The sequence below is a fragment of the Triturus cristatus genome, chromosome 2_1 (genome assembly GCF_964204655.1).
Source record: "Triturus cristatus chromosome 2_1, aTriCri1.1, whole genome shotgun sequence".
Taxonomy (NCBI): domain Eukaryota; kingdom Metazoa; phylum Chordata; class Amphibia; order Caudata; family Salamandridae; genus Triturus; species Triturus cristatus.
The window spans coordinates 118,486,900-118,510,239 of NC_140581.1; the positions used below are offsets into that span (position 1 = coordinate 118,486,900).

Sequence of the window (23,340 nt, forward strand, 5' to 3'; positions counted from 1 at the left end):
GGTATTTCTGCCTTAGAAGGAGGCCATAGAGGTATTGCTCTCTGAAGAGGAAGCAATGGAGGTACTGCTGTCTTAAAAGGCAGCATTTGGTTGACCTGTTCTCTGAGAAGGAATCTGTGGAGAGATTGCAGTCCACAGATGCTGCCTTCTAGACAGCAATACCTCCACAGCCTCCTTCTCAGACACAAATACCTCCACAGATTCCTTCTCAGAGAACAGGTCTACCAAATGCTGCCTTTAAGACAACAGTATCTCCATTGCTTCCTCTTCAGAGAGCAATTCCTCTATGGCCTCCTTCTAAGGCAGAAATAGCTCCACTGCCTTCTTCTCAGACAGCATTACCTCAGCAGCCTCATTCGCAGACAATTATACCGCCAGAGCCTCCTTCTCAGACAGAAATATCTCCACAGCCCTCTTTTCAGAGAGAAATACCTCCACTGCCTCCTTCCCAGAGAGTAAAACCTCCACTTCCTTCATCTCGGACAGCAGGACCACAGATACTGCCTTCTAGACAGTAACACACCCACAGCCCCCTTCTCTGACAGCAGGCCCTCAGATGCTGCCTTCTAAGATAGTAACACCCCCCCCCCCCCCCCCACAGCCCCCTTCTCTGACAGCAATACCTCCACAGCCCCCTTCTCAGAGAAGGGGGCTTTGGGGGTGTTACTGTCTAGAAGGCAGCTTCTGTGGTCCTGCTGCCCGAGAAGAAGGAAGTGGAGATATTACTCTCTGAGAAGTAGGCAGTGGAGGTATTGCTCTCTGAAAAGAGGGCTGTGGAGATATTTCTGTCTGAGAAGGAGGCTCTGGTGGTATAATTGTCTGCTAATGAGGCTGCGGAGGTAATGCTGTCTGAAAAGAAGGCAGTGGAGCTTTTTCTTCCTTAGAAGGAGGCCATAGAGTATTGCTCTCTGAAGAGGAAGCAATGGAGATACTGCTGTCTTAAAAGGCAGCATTCTGTAGACCTGTTCTCTGAGAAGGAATCTGTGGAGGTATTGCTGTCTGAGAAGGAGGCTTTAGAGGTACATCTGTTTGGGTCGGCTTTGGAGGTAGTAATGTCCGAAGAAGGAGGCTTGGCGGTATTGCTTTCTGAGTAGGAGGTAGTAGGGATATTACTGTTTTAGAATACAGATGCATTGACCTGTTGAGAAGGAGGCTGTGGAGGAATAGTTGTCCGAAAAGAAGGCACTGGATGTATTGCTCTCTTGCAAGGCGGCTGAGGAGGTATTGCAGTCTGAGATGGAGGCTGTGGAGATACAGCCTTCTGAGAAGAAAGCAGTGGAGGTATTGCTGTCTGAGAATAAGGAGACTTGGTGATATTGCTTTCTGAGACGGAGGTAGTAGAGATATTGGCGGTGGACCTGCTGTCTGAGAAGGGGATTGTGGGGATATTGGTGACTAAGAAGGAAGCTGTGATGGTATTGCTCGATGAGAAGAGGCCAAGAAAGTATTGCTTTTTGAGAAGGAGGGCATGGACGCATTGCTCTATGATAAGGAGGCATACAGCTATTGTTCCCTGATAAAGATGCTATAGAGCTGTTGTTCCTTCAAAAAGAGGCCTTGAAAGCATTGCTGGAAAGGGAAGGCATTGGATGTATTGCTCTCTAAGAAAGACGTAGTAGGGATAATATTGTCTTAGAAGGCAAGAGCAGTGGGACTGCTGCCTGAAGGAGGGCTGTGGAGATATTGCTGCTAAAGAAGGCAGCCACAAAGGTATTGCGGTCTGAGAAGCAGGGTGTGGAGTTATTACTGTCTGCCGAGCAGGGTGTGGCGGTATTGCTCTCTGAGAAGCAGGGTGTGGAGGTATCGCTTTTTGAGAAGCAGGGTGAGGAGGTATTGCTATCAGAGAAGAGGGCTACAAAGGTATTGCTGTCTAAGAAGAACACCATGGACTGATTGCTCTCTGAGAAGGAGGCCATAGAGCAGAGGTCTTCAGAAGAGGGTAGTGCTGGTATTTACAGGGCAATAGCGATGGGACTGCACTCTGAAAGAGCACACAAAGAGACGGTTCCCTCACAGTGAGAAGCGGTTGGGCTTGTTCAAAGAAGACAGTAGAGTGAGTCACATATTAAAGAGGCTAGTATATAGACACGTGTCTGGGAAAGAGTCTGTGCAAGTTTTACTGTATCAGAAAGAGGCAATTAAGACTGCTGCATCAGACAAAGGTAGTGGAGGGGAAACGACATTTACATTGCGGTCATTAAACCGCGATGCCTATTAAACGCAGTCGTTACAACGACCGCGTTGTTACCACACAATGCCATTACTACGCAAGTCATTACATCGACTTGCAGTAGATTGCGCGCTAACATTAGGAATTGTATAATTTACTATTCCAACACCTTCCCTATTGTTGCATAGGCTGGAGTTCAAATAGTAAATTATACATTTCTAATGTCAGTGCGCCATCTACTGCAAGTCGATGCAATGACTTGCGTAGTAATGGCATTGCGTGGTAACGCGGTATATGTAATGACCGCGTTGTAATTGCACGCGAAGTAATGACTTGGGTTGTAACGAGTCATATTTGTAGTGAAGAAGAGGCTGGGCCTAAAGAGGCTGTGGAGCAATGCTTAGTAAGAGGAGGTGGAAGGATGGCCTGCTAGGCATCCCCGAGTCAGTATTGCTGCACAGTTTGGTGCTAGAGGTTTTGTTAGGGTCCAAACAGTGGCAAGAATATGCTTTGTCCTGCATTCTCCTTTGTGCAGCCACACAACACATTGCTGAGACTCCTAGCACAGGGAAGTATAGTTCATGGAGATAGTAACATGGAGCGGCAGGCGAATGAACTCTGAATGAGAAGTGAAGGGGCCGTTGATGGAAGGCTTGCTTTGGAGTGGAATATATCAGTGGAGCGGCTGCTTTGGGTTGTATGCAAGGGGTAGACCGCCCGCTGCAGTCGGTGGAGGCAGCCACATGGCAACTGCTTTACAGTAATCAACAGGGGGAGGATGTCTCTAGGTAAAGATGGCATCGGAGGTCCAGATGCATGGGAAATACTAGGAAAAAATGGAAATTCTGTAGTAGGAGAGAAGGGCAGTGCGGGGCTGTTGTAGGAGACGAAGCAGTTGTGATTGTAGTTCCTGAATAGACTGCTCTGCAAGCAGGGGACGTGTGGGAGGGGAAACAAGCGAATTATAACTGTGCATTGTGCTGCCCTGCCATAAGGCGGTGATATTGTGCTGCTCACATTGATGAGGAAGAACATGGTGCTTGTTGCCTTTCTTCAACCTTCACTGGTTCTAACTGGGCCTCTCTTTGTCTATAGCAGATCAACCAGGACTTGAACATCCAGCTGCTAAAGGACGGCTACCGGTTAGACGAGATTCCGGATGACGAGGACCTCGATCTCATCCCCCCGAAGTCCGTCAACCCCACCTGCATGTGCTGCCAAGCCACCTCCTCCACCGCCTGCCACATCCAGTAATGAGCACGGGAGGGCCGAACCGTGCTTTCCACAATTACTGTAAAATTTAACAGCCATTGCTTCCTCCTATGGTAGGACATGCACCTCTTTGTGTTCACGGAGCCAGGAGAAACCAAAAAAAGTCCACTTTATTATTTGTCAAAAGGAACGTTATTTTTTTAAGAAAAGAGGTGAATGGGATGTGAGGGTCAAATGGGAACACCAAAAGCGGATAGATGGTTTGGTCTCTCATGCTAAAGCTGGCCGAGAAATGTTGGTGTTTAAGGAAGGAGGAGTTTGCTGCTAGATAGGCGATGGTGGAGGGACAGAGAGGGACTGTTCAGATACAGTGGCTTTGCTAGATTGCTTGTTGCCTTGTGCTCAACGGGCAAGTCCACGTGTGGCTCGGAACCCAAGCCTGAGGCTTCCTTGTAAATTCAAAATTTGTGGCAGGAGCACAACAGGAAGACTGTGGCGGATCGAGCGGCCATTTATAAGGCGTGTGCCAATTGGTTTTTGTGATATACCAGGTCAAGTAGTCATCAGGATGGCTCCAGCCCCCAATGTTGTAGTTCTGTTGTAATAGCAAAGGGACTTCCCCAATACATTTTAAATAATGGAAATAGATGTGTGTGTGTGTTCGGCTTCAGAACCCGAACTTCTGCCGCGCTTTATATCTGGGAATGGCCAATGACTTGGCCTGGTCATTGCGCCTGTTCCCATCTGTATGTTAAGGTGCCTGGCACAGTAGCAGTCGTGGTGCAATCCCTACACCTGGACTAGAGACATTTTTCAGGAGCCCACCTGATATCAGTTATTAACCTCATGCAACATGGTTTGATGTCTCCCTGTTTTGCATGATGCACAAAACGTTGTCGTATATACAACATTTATAAACAGGCGTACTCTACAAGGGTGGCTGTTATGCACAGGACCACAATTTGCACCAAACAAAAATTGAGTTTCGCCTGGAATTTGTTATGTAACAAATCCGCTGCTGCACGAACAATTTTCTTATCATGTTTTCTTTATTACCTGTAAACAGTTCAGGAAATACTGTGTTATGTGCTTTAGAGATTATACCACGTGGAATAGGTACCCATTATACTCACAGCTAATTTGTTTAACAAAACCGGACTAGATTCCTTGAATAGTGTTCCTCACAAGAACAAAGGTGGTTCATATCTTAGGCACAATCTATGGGAGCCTTTCACCACAATTGCTCCACAGTCCGCATAGTGCAACGTTACTATAGGTTACCGCTGCCTATCGCTGGTATCGTGCACCATGTGAAAATATCACCATCCCTTGTAGAGTTCCCAGGTGCCCATAATCCACTCTGCATACCATTCCCGACACACAACGTCGTCATTATTGAATGCCTCTCCATAGGGACTGAATGGGCATGACAGATACCCTCATGCGCACTAGAGTGTGCGGGGGCATATTGGTGGAACACTACAGAAAGGCTATCTCACTACCCAGACTGAGCCTCATTCCTCAGCTTTGCACTTTTTCTAGTACTGGCTCATTGTTATGAGGATGTAAAGAAGAATTTCCTTATGGTTGTCTAAGAATACGTACCTCATTGATCTGCCGCATTTCCACTATTGTGAATGTGATGCACAGTCGATATCAGTTGGATTCCAGATATAGGCCTGGGCTTCTTTCGATTTGTAACCCTTGAGCTACAGCAACTACTATTAGTCTTACCCTAGCTGCTCGTAGAATACTACAAAGTCTTAAAGGAGGGCCTGGGCATATTTGGGCAGAAATATATTTATTATCGGTTCCATAAAGCTGTAGATATTGTTTGTTTTGTCATTTGTGCAGAGCGACCAGCAGCAGAGTTTTAATTTGTGTTTTCATATTAGTTTTTTCTCAAAGATAATTTTGTGTGGTTCATACTGTCACTCCTATAGACTTTTAGGCAAAAGACGAATTTTGGATATTTCAATAAGTAAATATGTAAGGGGTTTCAGTTACGTGGAATTATCAACATATTTCCCAAATCAGGACACAAGCAATGACCGCCTGGAAAAGAGCACGCCTGGCAGGTTCAGTCTGTTTTCTACCTTTAGTGCATGAGGTAGGCCTTCAGGGAAGTGGGCGGGGATCTGACTGTGCAGGGGCAGCGCTCAGAAAGCGCAGACATTTCTGTGCTTTCTTCTCTGCATAACTGTGATTTCCTGAAATCTAATCTGATTACTTGAACATTTTTTGTTAATTATCATGATTTTATTAGAAACTTTACTACATGTTATAGAATACTAATGAGAATATTTTCTGTTTCCATTTACTGGACCAGAAAATAAAAAAATATTTTATTAATGGGGGTAAGAATTATTTTGTGGTGAACTGGATTTAAACACTAAAACCACCTGCTTGTCAGAATCTTAGAGAATATATTGTGCTGTTTGAATGTGTATTGCTACTTACATCCCCATATCTTTTGCTTTATTCATATATTAATGGCCAAAGGAGCTCAGAACTCCTCAGCTACCTGAGTTTAGAATATCTACAGGAAGAGGACAGCAGTGCCTGGTGGACTTTGGAATTTGTTTTTTTTTTAAAGAAATTCTATAGCGCTGTAGCTCAGGCAACATGAAAAAATAAACACAGATCTTCCTTATGTCAAAAACTATTTGTAACTGCAATATCAGAAAGGGAGGGGGAAAAGAAAAAGTAACTGACAGGGTTTTGGAGGACCAGAAATAAGTGTGCATGCAGAAGGACGAGGCGAGTTTAAAGCAATTTGCTGTAAGAAAGAGGTTGGTTTGTGGTCACAGACGGGAAAGAGGGAAGTGTTGCACGTTTGCTGCTGGACCAATGAGGGATCACTTCAGCACTACTGATGTTTTGGATTCCATGGTTTCAAGTTGTGATCCTTCTGTACTGAAGAGGTTTAGCGGTCAGCTGGAGATGCCAAGGTCTCAAGAGAGCCACATGGCCAGATAAGGGGGATCTCCGAAGAGGTTTGTAGGTGTGGAAGCTGATTTTATATTGCATCTGAGCCTCTCTTCGGTGTTCTATGGATGAATTTCCTTGTGGACGAAATGAGTCCGGAAGTGGTATGATGAACAACCTTGATCAGGGCAAGGAGTGACTGAGGGATGGCCTCAGTAGCGGCAATTTCTCTGTAAAGGCAAAATTGGTATTTTACTTTGAGACCTCGGATATCAAGGTTTGCATCAGCTTGAGGCAGAGTCCTAGCTCATGGATGTTGTTGACCGACAAAACTCGTAGACAGGCTTGTGGACTGGTGAGTGGCATGTGTTGTGGTGGGCACACAGAGAAACTGTGAGGTTTCTGTAACAGCTAAATGTACCTGGGCAAAGGATTGAACCCTAGAAATTGCACACAACTGGTTGTACTTTGCATGGCATATATGGCAACTGTTGGATGCATATTTGGGAGCGGTGTCACGTCGTATTTTTGAGGGGAGTGATAGGATGCATATTGGCATTTAGCTTAGTGCAGTTCAAAGATGTCTGCTGTAAATATGGGGGCATTCCGATTGCTTACTCAGAGTCTGTCAAATCACATTTGGTGTGCGGGCTATATATATATATCTGCTAATCTTGTATATTTGTCCAGCTGGTTTAAGGCATGGGCTAAGTGGGGAATTGCCTCGACCCCCCACCTTCCTAAGGGCCCCTTGCAAAGTTATGGAGCCAGTCAAAAGATCCACTGTAAGTCTGGTGTGCATAAAAAAGATTTATTTTCATTTGACAGTAGGACATGCCTGCTTCGTGGGTTGTCGGTGGGCATGCCCTGCCAGCCCAATCTTGACCATTGCGCTCTCAGGCAGTTGATGGAAATTGCATTAAAAAATAATCTTTGTTTCACATCTTTTTCCTTACTTCACGTCACCTCTTCTTTATCCCTTGTCTATCCTACCACTCTCTCTCTCCTCTGAGCTGGCTCACCGTAAATGAGCTACCTCACCTCCCCACTCTCTTTCCATCTCACCACCTTCTCCTTCTCCACCCTATCTCTATTTCTCTATCATTACCTCATCTTTCGTATCTTTTCCTGCAGCTCCTTCTCTGTTCCAGCTCAACATCCTTACGCAAAACCCACCACATTAAAGAGATGTATGTTCCAACCGCTCGTATTCAAACTCACTCAACCCCACAAACCTTTCCTATCAACTAGCAAACCCTCTTACTAATAGAAAGACCTGCTGGCTTTGTGAGTGCTTGTTTATCAATGATGAGGGAGAGAAAGGACATTGCGACTAACTCAAGGCTTTGCTTCTCATGAGAACCGGCCCTCGCTGTACTCTACGACTGTAAAGAACAATGTATTGCACTCTTCACATCTGTACATGAAATATCCAGTATAGATCAATATCCATTCCAGATTTTCAGTATAATCACTATGTTAATCAGATCCATTCATAATCAATGTGTGCATATCCAGAACCTTCTCTGGAGGCCCATCTTGTAGAAATAGGAGTAAGAAAATAGCTACATATGTCTCCTCTCTGGGGCAAACTGGCATCAATTCAGGTATTGACTCCTGCTGCTAATGAGTGCAAAGGATCAGATAGAGTACATCACATCCTTTTTCCCTTTTTGTTTAGGACACTCAGTTGCATGTTTCATAATTTGCACCGGCAGTCCCTTCCTCCGCGAGCCTTCCTCCACAGTCTAATCATTATTGAGCGTGCTTCTTTTAGATCTATTAAACACTGCTTTCCGCTATTAAGCTGACGGAGGCTTCCAATTGATCTGGTTTAATGGAGACATATTTTGGTCATTGTCTGGCTGGCGATAGTTTGCCTGAAACGTAAAGTGGCAATTTCAAAAGCCACTATGATAAAAGGCATAGCTGTTGAGGTTGAGGCCGGAGAGAGGCAGTATGTGTCTTTATCGCTGTAGTCAGTAGAGTACCTTCTTAAATAAAACATTCAGACCTTTTAGCTATAATACAATGCTGGTGTATTACTTTTAAAGCACAGATTTGTTAAATGGTGCGCTTAGATTTGTAGTCTGCAAAGATCAGGGTTCTCCAAAGTTGGTCTTGGAGGGCTGGATCCATGCCAGATTTTTAAGATAACTACATTTATCTAAATGGGGAAATGCTAAAAATATGGCATGGGTCAGCACTCCAGGACCGGCTCTGGAGAACCCTGTTCTAGAAAGTTAAGCTCTGTGTGGTTGACTATAGAGTTTTCTATGACTTGAGTGTATTTACTGATTCAGTTCAGTATCCTTTGGTCCAATAATCGATGTAAAATGAGGCAGCCACCATAGTTCAACTTCTGTTGTGAATCTTCTCACATATGTCTGTGCTCCAACTGAACTGTACTCACTCCAGAGTTGGTGGGCACTGAAGCAGCATAGATGACACTCAGTCTCATGGGTGTAGGGTCATTAATGGGATAGTCCTGGAAATCCTGCACTTTGACTATCCTTCGTGCAAGAACATGATCTGCTCCTAATGTTCTCGGTCTGTCTCTTCTCGTGGATAGGAATAGGACAGGACTGTGGTACAGTGGCCTCAGTAGACGTTTAAGGTATCATTACTCCTACAACCACTCAAACCATCTGCTGATTGATGCTGTTCTCATTGGTATACCGAGGGCCAGTATCCTAGGTTGTAACCTCGCTGCATATTGATGGTTAAATTATAGGAATTTTTGTGTTAAATTAAGGCCAAGTCTTTGATAAGGAGTTGTATTGTATTGACATCAGACCACGATTCCCAGCGATCTTCACCCTCCTAGTCACCTTAGCCCAAGTAACATTGTTCACATTAAGAATCTGATTTCACCTGCAGCACTGGAGCGGTTACATCGTTTTTCAAAAGACGGGAGGGTGGAGGGAGAATTTGAATTCCTGTAACATTCGACATCTGTGTTCCTATAAGCTCTATACAGCATTTCCATGTGTATCTTTTTGTCCTTTGGTGGCCACTGTACTCTCATCCATGCACAACTGCTGTTGGACAGTTCCTGGTTTTGAACTCCTTCCCAGATTGGTTGCTTCACCACTAGGTGGTCCTGTTCAAAACAATATACTGCCTGTACTGTGATCCTCGCTGCGAAGCCTACCCCAGTGCCTTGCTTTAAATGAATTTTAGCACCAATGCTGTGGGTAAAAGGAAGGCCTGCTCAGAAGCATGGCTTGACCTTAGCGATTCAGTGACACCGCGCCTCCATTCATGTTTTCCAGTTTGAAAATGGCTTTGGCTGCCGACTCTTTAAGCCTGTTCTTGGCTACACATGCCACCTTTACGTCTGTCATCGTGACCACTGCACTCACAATTGAGAAGAAGGCTCCTCAAACTGCAGGAGTTTAAGAACCAGCCTGACTGCACCTGGCTGTTAAGCAGGGATAGGACTTCAGTGGTCACCATTTTTGTTGTTCCTGCTCCTGATGCTTCAATCCACACCTTTAAAAGAGAATGTTCTTTATTTCTTTTTTAAAAATTTGCTTCCCATGAAGAACATGTAGCACATTGATGTACCCAAGTTACTGTCTATGTAGAGTACTGCCTTAAACTATCAGTTTTCATTTTATTTTATTTTTACCGTCGACGTTAAGTATTAATTTATTTAAAAGAAAATGTGTTTTTGAAACATGAAGACATGTACACTATTTTTTTAACATTTCCATTGCAGTATTTATCATTGTTACTGGTGTTTGTAGTGTAACATAATAATGAAAATATTAATAATAATGATATTAAAAAGCATACCTATGAATCTGTAGTTGGCTCGTTCATTTACAGCATGGCGCGGGTCTTGTTTTTGGCGGGTGGGCGAGCTGAGCCGCTTGGAGGATGAATACTGTGTGGAAAAATATCCCTCAAGAGGAATTTGATCCTTTAACTCTCCTCTCTCATTTATTGACCTTTGGGCTAGCAACTTCACTTTTATTTCTGGATTCTCGGTCAGCTTACACCCGGTGAAAGTAACAGATTCTTTTCCAGGGATTATTGGGTATTTTTAAATCACCTTGTTAAACCAATGTAAGCCAGCCTCAGTGAACAAAAGCCAAATAGATAAATCACAAGAAAAATGTTATTATGCCCAGCGCCTGGATACCCTCACGGGTGACAAGAAGCGCTCTACAAATCTACCGATTGATTGAATCCCCCGCTGCATGATATAACAAAGCTTTGTCAAATTGTAGACAAATCTAGCTGATTTGAAAGGTTTTATAAAGCCAAAGATTGAATGTGCGCCCTTACTTAACCTGTACTTCGTTTTTCCAACGGGAACACATGCCAGTCAAGTGCAGCCATTCATTAGAATACAACTACATAAGGGTGATTGACAGGTACGTCTAACAGGCATTCCCAGCATTGGAGACGCCATGGCCTCTAAGATCTGTGATCCTAATGAGGCCACTCTTCAGGTAAGCAAACCTTTGCACAATAGCATGTCCACATATTACTTGAAGCTGTCAAGTAGAATGCATAGTTATGGTCGACTTAGTGGGGCACAACCATGGGAGCCAGGTTCATCAACTTACTGCTGGAACTGGGTTCAGGTGACATGGACATCGTCATGGTCAGATGCCGAGTACACCTGGGGGACACCATGTGTCAGAGGTCCCATAAAGAGACACAACATACCACCAGTCTTCTGGACCATGGGTTAACAAATTGTTATATTTCCTTAGTAAAAATCACCCCTTGAAAGCACAGAACAAGTTAAAAACAAGGATTTGTAATTCAAAAGGTCTGGCTTTACTGATAGTTTGAGGTATTGGCATTGCAAATAATAATGCAACGCCAATAGCTCATACTTTCAGTAATGTGAGACCTAGTGCATTGCAAATGCTTGCAAAGTGAGCCAAGAACCAGCAGTGTATGTCTCAGTGCAGTACCGCAAGCTGCACCTAGAGGTCCCTAGTGAGCAAGGCACCAGCACTGCATGTCTCGGTGCAGTACCCCAAGCTGCTCCTAGAGGTCCCTAGTGAGCAAGGCACCAGCACTGCATGTCTGCAAAGGTGGAGTTATTGGCATTATAAAAGGCAATGTTTTTTACCTATCCATGTTGCCAAAAGGGGGTCTCTTTTGGTCACCTATGGGACTGCACCCTGCAGAAGATATGGTAAATCCACCCTACCCATAATGCATTACATGCAAGACAGTACTACGTGTACATTCAAATAGCTATGTCTATGTATACAATTAGTAGCTTTGAAATGTGACAATAGAATTATTACATTAATTTCGGATTTGGTTGTATTCTGTGTGGAGCTGATGAAGGGAAATTTATAGATGGTCTCATATAAATGTGAGATGTTCTAGTGAGTGAAGTAAACACTGCCAGTCTAGCTTAGGACTAAGTGTGTGTCCTGCCTGAAGGCTTTTAAGAAAATAGTGCCTTGAGGCTGTAATTAAAACTTAGGGAGTAACAATACATGTAACAGGGGGTGTCCTCATGGGAGGTCACAAGAAGAGACAAGGTGGTACGAAGGAAGGACTACTAAGCCTATTCACCAATGAAAAGCCACCATTTACAAAGAACAGGGACAGGAGCCAATTAAAAAGATGGGCAGAGCTTTATGCCCATATCCTGAATACAGCATGTCTCGAAGAGACGGCACAAGCGCTGCCTAGGTGGGACCTAAAAAATAATGGATTTTGGTGAACTAATTAGTCAATTCTGTCACTTCAGTATATTCACATTTCCTGCCTGAACAGTGGGCACCCGATTTAGTTATGTGGTTTGGTCCCAAAAGCCTATAGAACGTAGTACCTATATGCACAACCGTTGATGTTTCATTTAGATACTCTTGCGTAGAAATTGCAGGCATCCATTGATACCTATAGACACCTATTAGTTTCTGTTAAGCGCAGATTCTCCCACCTAATAGAAAATATCTTGATTTAATAAAGAGATAGAGGCAAGTGGTATGGTTCCAGTCTTACAGTTCTTTCAATAGCAGCCTCATTTAAATACCAATAGAGTTTTGCAGAAATTGAAACCACCAATAAAGTACAACAAAGCACTAAATCCACCAATCAGTACAAACCATGCCCTTAAATGTCTTAACCCTGCAAGTCCTGTCATTATGACTGCTGTTCGACAAAACCTATTGATTTTTTTTTTTTAATTATCAATGCGTAATATACTTACTTATAGGGGCTTTCCTCAAGTTTCACATATTCATTGGTCTGTTAGATCATTAACATTTTCATCCACACACCACATCATGCAGCAGTGGGGCAGCCCAATTCAGCCTTTCCTAACTTCACTGTTAGGGATAACTTTCTGATCTTTTACAACGAGCACATCCTCACACAAAGTAGTTTCCTTCAGCACAAAGGATTACTGTGGCCATTTGTGCTTTTTAATACAAAAATTTTTTGGGGGACAATTCTTTGTATTGGTAAGGCCTGACAGCTCCTCGAAAAGTAAACAAAAATCATGGCAAAACAAGCATTGACAAAGCCAACAGTCACATCCAATGGAAGACTTGATTTTTATTTGCTGCTTAGTCTTTAGTATCATTATCTTCATTCTCTCCAAATGTATAACAATTATTTATATGTTCTGGGGCCAAAGGCGGAAAAGGGAGGTGACTACTGCAAAGGGCAATTACTCTGATTCCCTGGGTCCTGCACATGCACAATGTGAACATAAAACCCTCTTCCAAACTGCTCCTGATTTCACCCTGAAACCTCCGAACAGCCTTGCCCGCATGGCAGTGCAAACCAACAGCAAAGTAATTACATTTTTACTCTCTGGGGTATCCTCCGAACGTTCAAAACGGACAATGGATCATTTGTAGCCCATCTTGAGTTGAAGCCCTTAAAGATCACTCCGCTATGGCAGCAAGGAAATGGTGTGGTGCAGTGATTTATGGCCAATCTGAAAAAGACAATGCAAAAAGCAGATATCGACAAGGCACTACTCCAGCAGGCTCTCGACACGGCACTCCGAGCATACCAGACCACCTCACATAGCTCAAGGGAAAGTGCCCTTCCATGCGCCTCCTGGGTCGGGATTTGTGCACTCAAATTCCACAGTTTACTCCGTAGACACAAACAAAGTCCAGAGAATCCCAAAGAAAGAAATGACTAGGTACGAACTCGAGACGGAAGGCAGACAGAGAAGCTGAAGAAGCATGCTGGCCAAAAGAGGGGAGTCCACAAAGTACCTTCCGCCATGGAGGACTGGGTGCTAGTCAAGCTGGAACAACAGAGAAAGTTGGACGCCGGGTACCTGGAACAACCATTGCAAGTGACCATATGAAATAGAACCATGATAACTGCTGGTAATGGTGCCCAAGTTGGGTGGGGGGGAAACAACCAACTCACTGAGCAATTCCCTGTTAAATGTGGAGTGAGACAAGGGTGCCTTTTAGTGCCCACATTATTCTCTCTTTATAAATGGGGTGGTAGATTACCTAGATAGGGACGGATGTGATGCTCCGAAAGTAGAGGAGAGAAGAGTACCAGCCCTACTCTTTGCAGACGATACCCTATCAATCTCTAAATCCTCCTTTGGACTGCAACAATTGTTGAATGATTTTACTGGGTTCTCTAAGGAACATGGCCTGGTACTAAATAAGGCTAAAACAAACTATATGATATTCTCTAAGGGGAATGCCAAACCATCTAAAAGACCAATGTATGTAGGAAGTAGCCCCCTAGAGCAAGTTTTTGCATTTGATTATCTGGGTATCCATTTAACCCCAAAGCTAAATTGGGCATCACACATCGAAAAAGCCTAACTGTCACTAATCCAGCAACCTGCTCATGTAAGTAAAATTCATAAGAATACAGTGTCGAGGAAAGTGGCCCCAGCATTGGAAATTTATAATACCAAAATATGGGGGGGGGGGGGCTCTTTATGGGGCCAAATTGTGAAGCATTGGGAATACAAACTCTCTCACCTCTGTAGAAAACCGTTCAAGCACTTTTTTTTTTAACTCTTTTTATTTGCAAAAATAAACTTGTTGATCATTTTACATTTGCACTTATAGATATTACAGTGTTGCATCCATAGGCTCTCATACAAATATATCACTTCAGATGTCACAGTACACAAGATGGTATCAGTACATGATCATTACGGCGTTATTGGTTCGTCAAGGGAAGGGAGCATGGGAGTTTCACACAAGTTTCCGCGGTACTCATTCCATTTTGACCAAACTGCCACCCCGGGCTGTATAGACTGTCTTCTCTTGCAGCATGCACCAGTCCATGTCCTTCTTCCATGCCCTTATTGTTGGAGGTGTTCCCGCTCCCCATAGGCGTGCTATATTACGTTTTGCAATCACCTGTCCAAGCGTTGCCCAAATTCTACCTTTTACGGACAGGTCCGTGGGCTCCCAGATGTTCAAGAGGCACCTTTTAATTTCGGGTCGCAAGCTTACCCCCAGACAGTACTCATACAGTCGTGCACCCGTTTCCAATAGGTTTGTAGTAAAGGGCACTCCCATATTATGTGAAGAAACGTCCCCACCTCCCCACACAGTCTTCTACAAAGCCCGTCCTCACTCCTCCCCATCAAAACTAGTCGTGTACCCGAGATATAAACTCGGTGTAATATTTTTAGCTGTATCAGCCTCAATTTTGCCAATATCGCTACTTCTTTGGGAGAGGAAGGTGCCTCTCTCCATTCCTCATCATCGATCTCCAGACCGTCAGTCTCCCATTTTCTCCTAAGTGCAAGCAATGGGTCAGGGGTGTGATGTATGAGTTTTTTATATGTGAGGGAGACCGTCAAGCAGTCTGTCCTCTAAGGGGGAGGACACCAGGAGCGTTGTTCCAGGTGGAATGTTCGACTGGAGTGAGTGCCTGATCTGCATGTATCCGACGTATTCTGTTTGCGCCAAGTTGTATGTTTGTTGTAATGCGACAAAGGTCACCATGCCATTGGACCCCCATAGGTCCTTTATATGGGAAATCCCTATCAGATCCCAATTACGAAACCCTTTGGTGCGACCCAGTGTACCTAGCCTTTCGGAGACCCAAAGCGGGGTTGCCAATGTGAGTTAGTCAGCCCACCCCAGTTTTCGGCTCACAATATGCCAGAGTTGGACAGAGTGTCTTGTAGGTCCTGTGAGGGGATACTTGTTAGGTTTAGAGTAGAGCGAGGCCTCAAAGTTTCCCCCGGGGAGGAGCCACCTGTCCATCTCATACCCGAGATCATCCCCACTCCTATATGTGCCCTGGTTTATAGCCGAGAGGTGTGCAGCCCAATAGTATTTGCGGATGTCCGGAAGTGCTATACCCCCATCGTACCACCATAGTGTAAGTTTCTGGAGCGATATGTGTTGCGTACCGGTCCACAACAGGTCTCTTTGAGTGGCCTCAATATCCACAAAATACTTATGTGGGACTAAATCAGGGTAGTTTTGGACTGCGTACAAAAAACGCGGCAGCACCAGCATCTTGAATAGAGCTGCCTGACCCGGTAGGGACAGCGGGAGCCTCTTCCAAATGGCAGTGTCCCTTTGGAACCTTTGCAGAGGTGGTAAGAGATTCCTCTGCTAGCGGGTCGTCACATCCCTGGAGATAAAGATTCCAAGGTACTTGAACCCTTCCGTGGCTATCTTGATTGGGCAGTCAAGCGGTATTGAAGGGGGGGGGCGCCATGTAAGAGTATAGTAATGATTTTCCCCAGTTGATGCTGTAACCAAAGTTTTTCCCAAAACTGGTAAAAAATGTCTAGGACAACTCTGAGGGCTTTGGAGGGGTAGGCAAGGTACAATAGGATGTCATCCGCATAAAGCGAAATCCGGTCCTCCCACCCATCCATCCATCTGAGCCCTCGTACTGAGAGGTCCTGTCGTATCCAGGCCTCAAGAGGCTCCAGACAGAGGGCGAAAAGCAGGGGTGAGAGGGGGCATAATAATGATATTGGCCTGTAAGAAGTGCACAGGTCTCTAGGTTTCCCTTCTTTAGGGATGGCCACCAGAGTGGCGATACGTTGGTCTCTTGGTAGCTTCCCCAAAATGTTACTGTCCTCAAACATATTCTTAAGGTGTAGACCCAGGCAATCAGGTTTGAGCTTGTACAACTCAATAGGGAGGTTTATTGATTGCCTTGGCCAGCTCTGCTGCGGTGAGTTCACCGTCCATAGTCTCTCGGTTGTCGTCAAAGTGTGGGCAGCTTAATGTCAGCCAAAAGCGCAGAGGAATCCTCCTCCGATCGCTCCGCCCCCCTGCTGTATACTCTTTGAAAGTGTGCTGCAAACTCGCTGATTATCTCCTGAGGTTCAGTAAGGGGGGCGCTCCCCTCAGTCTGAAGCTCGGACACCACCCTCTGCGTTTTCTGCTTTTTGTCCAGCCAGGCAATTAATTTGCCCGCTTTGTCCCCTTGATCATAAAGTCGACCGTTTCTTTCTCTTGCTAGGTTTTTAGCGGCATCGGTAGCTAGTTCCTTATATTCAGCCGCTTTCAGCTGCAGCTAATGCAGAGCCCCCGGAGTCCCGTCAACCTGTGCTACCCCCTCCAGGGCGAGAAGATCACGTTCGATGGTAAGCATTTGTGCCTCCTTTTCTTTGCGCTGGCCGGCAATTTTGGAGAGGGCTTCACCCCTCAGTACGGTTTTAAATGCTTCCCAGAGGACAGCAGGGGATTCCACCGTCCCAACGTTTTCTCGGAAGTATTGGTCTATCAAGCGGGTGATCTCCCTCTTAATCCCAGGATTGCGTAAGAACCAGGGGTTTATGGGTGCAACACAGCCTACCTTTTGTTCCCCAATAGTAAGGCGTGCCCATAAAGGGGAGTGGTCAGATATACCCCGTGCTAGATGTTTGATCTCTCGAATCGTAGTGTCTTGCTGCAAAGGTGTAAGGATATAGTCTATCCTAGAAAACGTGTGGTGGGGTCCCGAGAAAAATGTGTACTACTGTAGATTTGGATGGCGCATACGCCAGAGATCAACTAATCCGAATGCCTCCAAGAGATTGGAGAGCCACATGTACCCCGCCGCAATGTTCTAGGGCGGGTGCCTATCCAGTCCTCCCGACACTACTGCGTTGAAGTCCCCGCCTATTAAAATCTGACCCTCAGGGAGGGAGAGGAGAAGTTTACCCAGATCCTGGTAGGACTGAGTTTGGAGACCCGGTGGGATATAAACCGTCACCACGTTAAGTATGCATCCTTCCCACTTCCCCGAGAGCACAGCATAGCGCCCCAGCGGGTCGGTCTCCGAGTGCACAATAACAAATGGAAAGTTACGGCGCACCAGAATGCCCACACTGCGGGATCCCGAAGTGAAGCCGGCATGTGTCGCCAGTGTAAAGCCCCATCTGTTTAGTGCTTGGCATGTGTTACCAATGAGGTGCGTTTCTTGCAAGAGGACAATATCTGGGAGGTGCCTTTTAACAAATTGGAGTACTATACTTCTCTTGAGCTTGTCTCCCAACCCATTAACATTCCAACTAAGGATTTTCAGACTTTTATCCCACCTTGTAGCCATTTCTGAAAGCTATTCCAGTACGTAGTCCGTAGTGCCTGCAACACTGCACCATCCCGCAAGTACATTCCCTGCATGACCAACTTAGTATCTCACCCCCCCCGACATCACCAACCACCCAAAAATAACAATGAAACTATCGTCCCCCCTGCCTCCCCCCACCGTGCTACCCTGCCACGTAGGTTTACAACTACCCACATCCCCAACGAGCGCCTTCCGCCCCGAACAAAGGAAGGAGAGAAAAAAACCTCAGCCCCCCCCCCCCCCCCCCCTCCCCCTGAAGAACTGTTAGGTGGGGAGTGCGCTGGCACCAACAGTTCAATCACTTTTAAACCTTCCCAGTAGCACCCCTTGGCTCCTATGTTTTTGGATTTGGGTCAAAAACTACTAGCTTACAAGTTGGCCTATAAGCAGCTAATGTTTTGGCACCATCTGTGGTTGGTTAATGAGCTCTCCCCCTACAGAGCAGTGACCACTGATCTCCTGAAGCGACCCCAGGTAAACTATTCAATGGTTTAGCGCCTTGAAAAATCTACTTAAGAGATTTGGGATGGAGGAATATTGGTCTACTCCGGAAAGATTCTCCCACATTCCAAATTCAGGATACTATTGATAAAATTGTTCCACTCCTGGCACATAAACTATTTATACAATTCCGTTATAAAACCCTACCCACTAAACTGTTCTGCAAAAAGTGGCGTAGTAAGGTCCCCTCTGACGATCAGTGTCCAGCGTGCAAGGCTAGCTCCGAATCAATAGTCCACTTGTTATTTTTTTGCCCCCATTACAGAACCCTGAGGGGCAAGTGGATTGTTCCGTTGTGTAAACTAATTGGTCCTGGCGATTGCCTTGAGGTTTTGAGAATTCAAGCCACTGACACCCGCAGGGTAGTAGTTTTCGGTCTGGCCAGCAAGGAACCCTCTTTTGCAGTTCTCACCATCCCGTCTCGGAGGCGACAGGAAGTGTGGAACAGGAAGGTTAAACCTCTGAGTTGAAGCAGCACCTGGGAAGAAAGGACTTGGCTGTGGCATGCAGTATTTATGCCACTTGATCTAACAAAGATGGTCACCAAAAGATTCCAGGCTGCTGTGCTGTCCTTGCTACCTGCCCACCTGTGGGGAATCACACAGGGTCTGAACACTGTTGCGGTGAGAGTGGGCCAGGTCTTGAAAGGTGCCACTCACGCCTTCTTTAACACGATGACTGGTCAAATATAATGTGCAAAACACATGACTGTAGCTCAACACATCAGCTTTAATGCTGTTGAGATATGTGTTCTGGGCTTCAACAGCCCTTCCCTTCTCTCTGGTGTTCCATTGCAGCTGAGAAACATGATGTGCAGGACACCAGCTGCATTGCACTTGCATCCAGTCCTCGGCTTCTTGGCCGAAGTGCTCAAGTGCCAGTGCATAATGATGATTATAGGTCTCCTTGTGGTCCTTTAGCTCTGTGGGTTCCTTCCTCACATTCTGCATAAATCTCTCTCCTGCTGCGTACTTGGCTATATTTAGAGCTCATCAGAGGCGAGCAGCAGAGCTGGTTTGAAGGCAGTTAGAGTTGCGTTACATAATGTCTCAGTGCTTGTGAATACAATATGCGTTTATTAAAGGCTGGAGGAATTACTTGGGCTGAAATATCCAATGTATGTGTATGAACTGTGGTCACTCCTTTCAGCTGCAGCTGTAACAAACAAACCATTCTCGATCTGTGAGGATGCATCTTGATCATCTTATTATTGAATACCTTAATTCAGGACAGTAGCCTGCAATTAAAGACCGTTCTTGTAAATAAAAAATATTTTTAGTGAAGGGGAGGGAATGAAAATAAAAAACACTTACCTGTGTGCCGCCTCCTCTTAATCCTCTCTGCCCTCTTCTAGGATTCCAGGTCACCCAGGCTTCCAAACTCCCTGCTGATAGCAGCATCGTGATTGGTCTGAGCGCTGTGGTTCGGCACTCTGAGGAGCGCGAGCCTGTATTATAACCTGGGTGGAGAACATGCAAAGTGTGCATGACTCTTTTGCCGGCCCGAGACGGCGGTCAAACATTCATGCGCACTTAGGAGAGTGCCCCCACGCCTCCCCCTGTTCCTCTGACATCGGCCATCCCCGCCCCGCCCCTAACCAGCTGAGAAAGGATGGAAGAATAAAATGATATTAACAATGAGTTGTCATTTTATTTTTCAGTTTTCACATGTTCACAGAGCAGTGGGTGTCGATTTTCCTCCGCCTTAGTGGAGGAGCCGCCCCTGCACAGCTGTCTGACTAAATTAGATTGTTTTTCTCTGTCCGCTTCCTATGGTGTGCTTGCAATGCAGTGCAATGAGTTTATTTCTTTGCTTGCTTTCACCCTTCTCTCTCTAGCACCACATTCCAGACCCTATTCCCTATCTTTCAGCGTCCTGAACCCACTGCTCATCCGGTGCTTTCTAGTCCCTCCCCTTTCTGTGCCTGCTGTTACTCGTATCCTGCTTTATCTGCCCGTGCTCCCCAACCCCTTATCTGCACACCATCAGCTGAAATTAGCTTTGAAAATGCTTGTATAATTGTGATACAAACATTGGCAAAGTCAATGACAATTAGCGGCCATCTTGGAATGATGTTTTTTCACAAACACATTAAAAAATATTTAAAGATGGCCATCCCTGTGTGCACATGCATTGGTGGCGATTTTGGAATGATTTTTGCAATACTTCTTAAAGAAAACATTCCAAGCTTGCTGCTGACGTATGTTCACACCTGCGCTTGCATGTGGCGCCATCTATAAGGGATGCTTACCATAAAATATAACGAAAACAGATTGCCGCCCCTGCATGTGTGCAGACTCACGGGAAGCCTTCTTTGATTACTTTGTTGTTCTACATAATTGCAAAAACATTCCAGGGTGGTTGTCTGTGCATGCACAAGCATGTGTATGCGCAGGCCACAATCTGAATGTTTTTGGCCACAAAGTATGCTAAAACAAACAAGCATTGGCACAGCCAATTCTTGGGTCGCATACTAAATAAGACAGATTGACTTTGTCAGTGTTTGTTATACATTGGCCAAGCAGGTGTACAGCATGGCCCAGCAGGAGGACTTACATGCGACCAATCCTGAGACTGGCCAAGGCCCTTGCGTACCCGGCTCCAGCACCTCTAGGATTGTGCTTCTTTCCCCTATCATTCCTTTCTCCCTCGCCCTCTCTCTCACCTTTTCCCTTTCGCTCTCTTGCTCTGACCCTCTCTCTCCTCTCACGCTGCTCTCGCTCTCTCTGTTGTCCCACTGCTTTCTCTAACAATCTCTATTTAGTGCTTGTTTTTGTGCTCTGTTTTGTCTACTAATCTCTTTTTGCGCTCCATTTGTGCTCTCGGTGTTTGTTTTTCTGCCACTGTAATAAGATCCAGTCACCACACTTACTTCGGGTGCAGTTTCAAGATATTTATTCAGGATGAATAAAGCAACTACCAACCCATACAAATAGCATGGCCAGCTGCCAATACTCCCACCCGTTCCTTCACCCAGTGTATGATGCTCTATGATGTCATTACTGACCTTGGCATTGTGCCAAGCCCTAGGTAACCATGGCAAGCGTAAGATTCTATTGCCCAGGAGTGTTACCATTCTTACCATATGAGCAGAGCAGAACACATCTTTTCCCTATACAATTTTTATACACAAAAAAGAATGTTAATAAAAGATGCACCCGAAATATAAATTAAAACAAACAGTAATTACAAAGTGTCATGTAGACCTAAAATGCATTCCGAGAATAATTCAATACCAACTTTAAACCCATACATCATCTTTGTGGCAGACTGGACTGTTCTTGGCCTCTGAGAGGATCAAATGCTGGTGGAATTTCCAGGCGCTGCATCTGCCGAACCCTGGCACCACCCGCAGATTAATTACCATTTTTCACACTCTTGTCACCACTCCGTTTAGTCAATCTTGGCTTCCTCTCCACATCTCCAGAATGTAACACCACCACATTGTTTCCCCCTTTTCAATAACGAAAGGACCCATGAACCTAGAGCGTCCTTTCTTCATCATTTCTTTTTCTACAATGTTCAATGACTTATTATGTGCAAAGGTTTTCATGTCAAAACTAGTTTTGTACCTTTCTTTATGTGATGTTCTCAGGGAGGTAAGTTTTCCATCATTCAAGGCCATTCCATTTTTCCCCACATTCACCTTCAGCCGTGCCGGGTCAAGCTTGTTGTTTGGCTTTTTACCCCTCAATGCAGCAAATGGAGACTCAGAAGTCACATAACTAGGAGTGTCACAGTCAGGCCAGCATATTTCTCTCAGAACATTCTTTAAGGAAGACTTGGTTTGCCACGCTGTGTGCACAACTCTTCACAATTCGATTCATACTCTCCGCCAATCAATTGCTTGCGGAAAATACAAGGCAGTCTTTAAATGCACCACAGACAAATTTTCAAGGAACAAACACATTTCATGTGAAGCAAATTGAACCCCATTGCCTGTGATTTAAACACTCTGGTGTACCGTCTTGTGAGAACTCGGTGAGGAACTCAGTTACAGTTTTTGGTGTTAATACTAGGTTCACACATTGTGCCCACCCACTTAGAGGTGTAATCAACGAGTAGAAGGACATACTGCTTGTCATGAACCAGAAGCTCAAATGGTCCAGGAATGTCTAACCCTAACTTGGACCAGGGTTTCCCAGGAATTTCAACTGGTGACAACGGGGTCATGCACGTCTTTCTACTTTTATCACTGTTTGCGCAGTGCCAACAGTCTTTAACCCCTTCAGCGCGGCGCGGATTTCCACGCCGCGCTGAAGATTCCGTGCGCGGGCGGGGCCATGACGGAGCGGTTCCGTCATGCGCACAGCGCAACCGACGCACGTGACGGAACCGCTCCGTCACAAGCGTCGAACGGGTTAACTACTTCCTCCACCCAACCATCCATCCCTGGCCACCAATAGGACTTGCTCAACCTGACTTTAGTCAATCTCCTGCCCAGGTGATCCTCATGTGCCAGATTCATAAGTTGGTTCATTAGACCGCCCTGCGGTATCACTCTATCCCCTCTCAAAAATGTCCCCTCAACCATGCAAAGCTCATCTTTCCCATTCACAAATCCTCTCAATGAGCTGGGTACATCTGTATTGACCGTCCAACCATTAACAAGGAATTCTCCTAAAATCACAAAATCATCATCCTTAAAGCTGGCACCTGCCTATTCCTTGGCATCAATTGCAGACACCTACGCATCCCACAAGAGTGGTGTCACCATTGTCCACATCCTGATCAATGGGTAACCTAGACATACAGTCTGTAACCATGTTCCATAGAGCCAGGCACATACTCCACAGCACAATTAAACTCTGTAAACCCTTCTATCCACCGTTTAATCCTGGAGATACGTTCTTCACCTCTTTACAAGTTAAAATGTGACCTAACGAATGATGATCTGAGCTAATCACAATCGGTATGCCTTCAAATATAATTTTGAATGGTGGATCACCCAAAACACAGCCAATGCTTCTCACTGAGTTACCAAATACCTTTCCTCAGCACCTCTAAGTGAG

General features: G+C 45.3%; 1 protein-coding gene across 2 annotated transcripts in view; it reads left to right on the forward strand.

Annotated features, from left to right (window-relative positions):
- FAM219A (family with sequence similarity 219 member A) overlaps positions 1–6,010 on the forward strand; it is a 493,349-nt gene extending 487,339 nt beyond the window's left edge. The window contains exon 6 of one of the 2 annotated variants that reach the window (XM_085628479.1): positions 3,266–6,010. In XM_085628479.1, coding sequence (XP_085484605.1) covers positions 3,266–3,424 — 159 coding nt within the window. In that variant the 3' untranslated portion in view covers positions 3,425–6,010. The remainder of the gene's footprint in view (positions 1–3,265) is intronic. The other variant, XM_085628472.1, reaches the window with a different exon arrangement.
- The last annotated feature ends 17,330 nt before the right edge of the window (positions 6,011–23,340 follow it).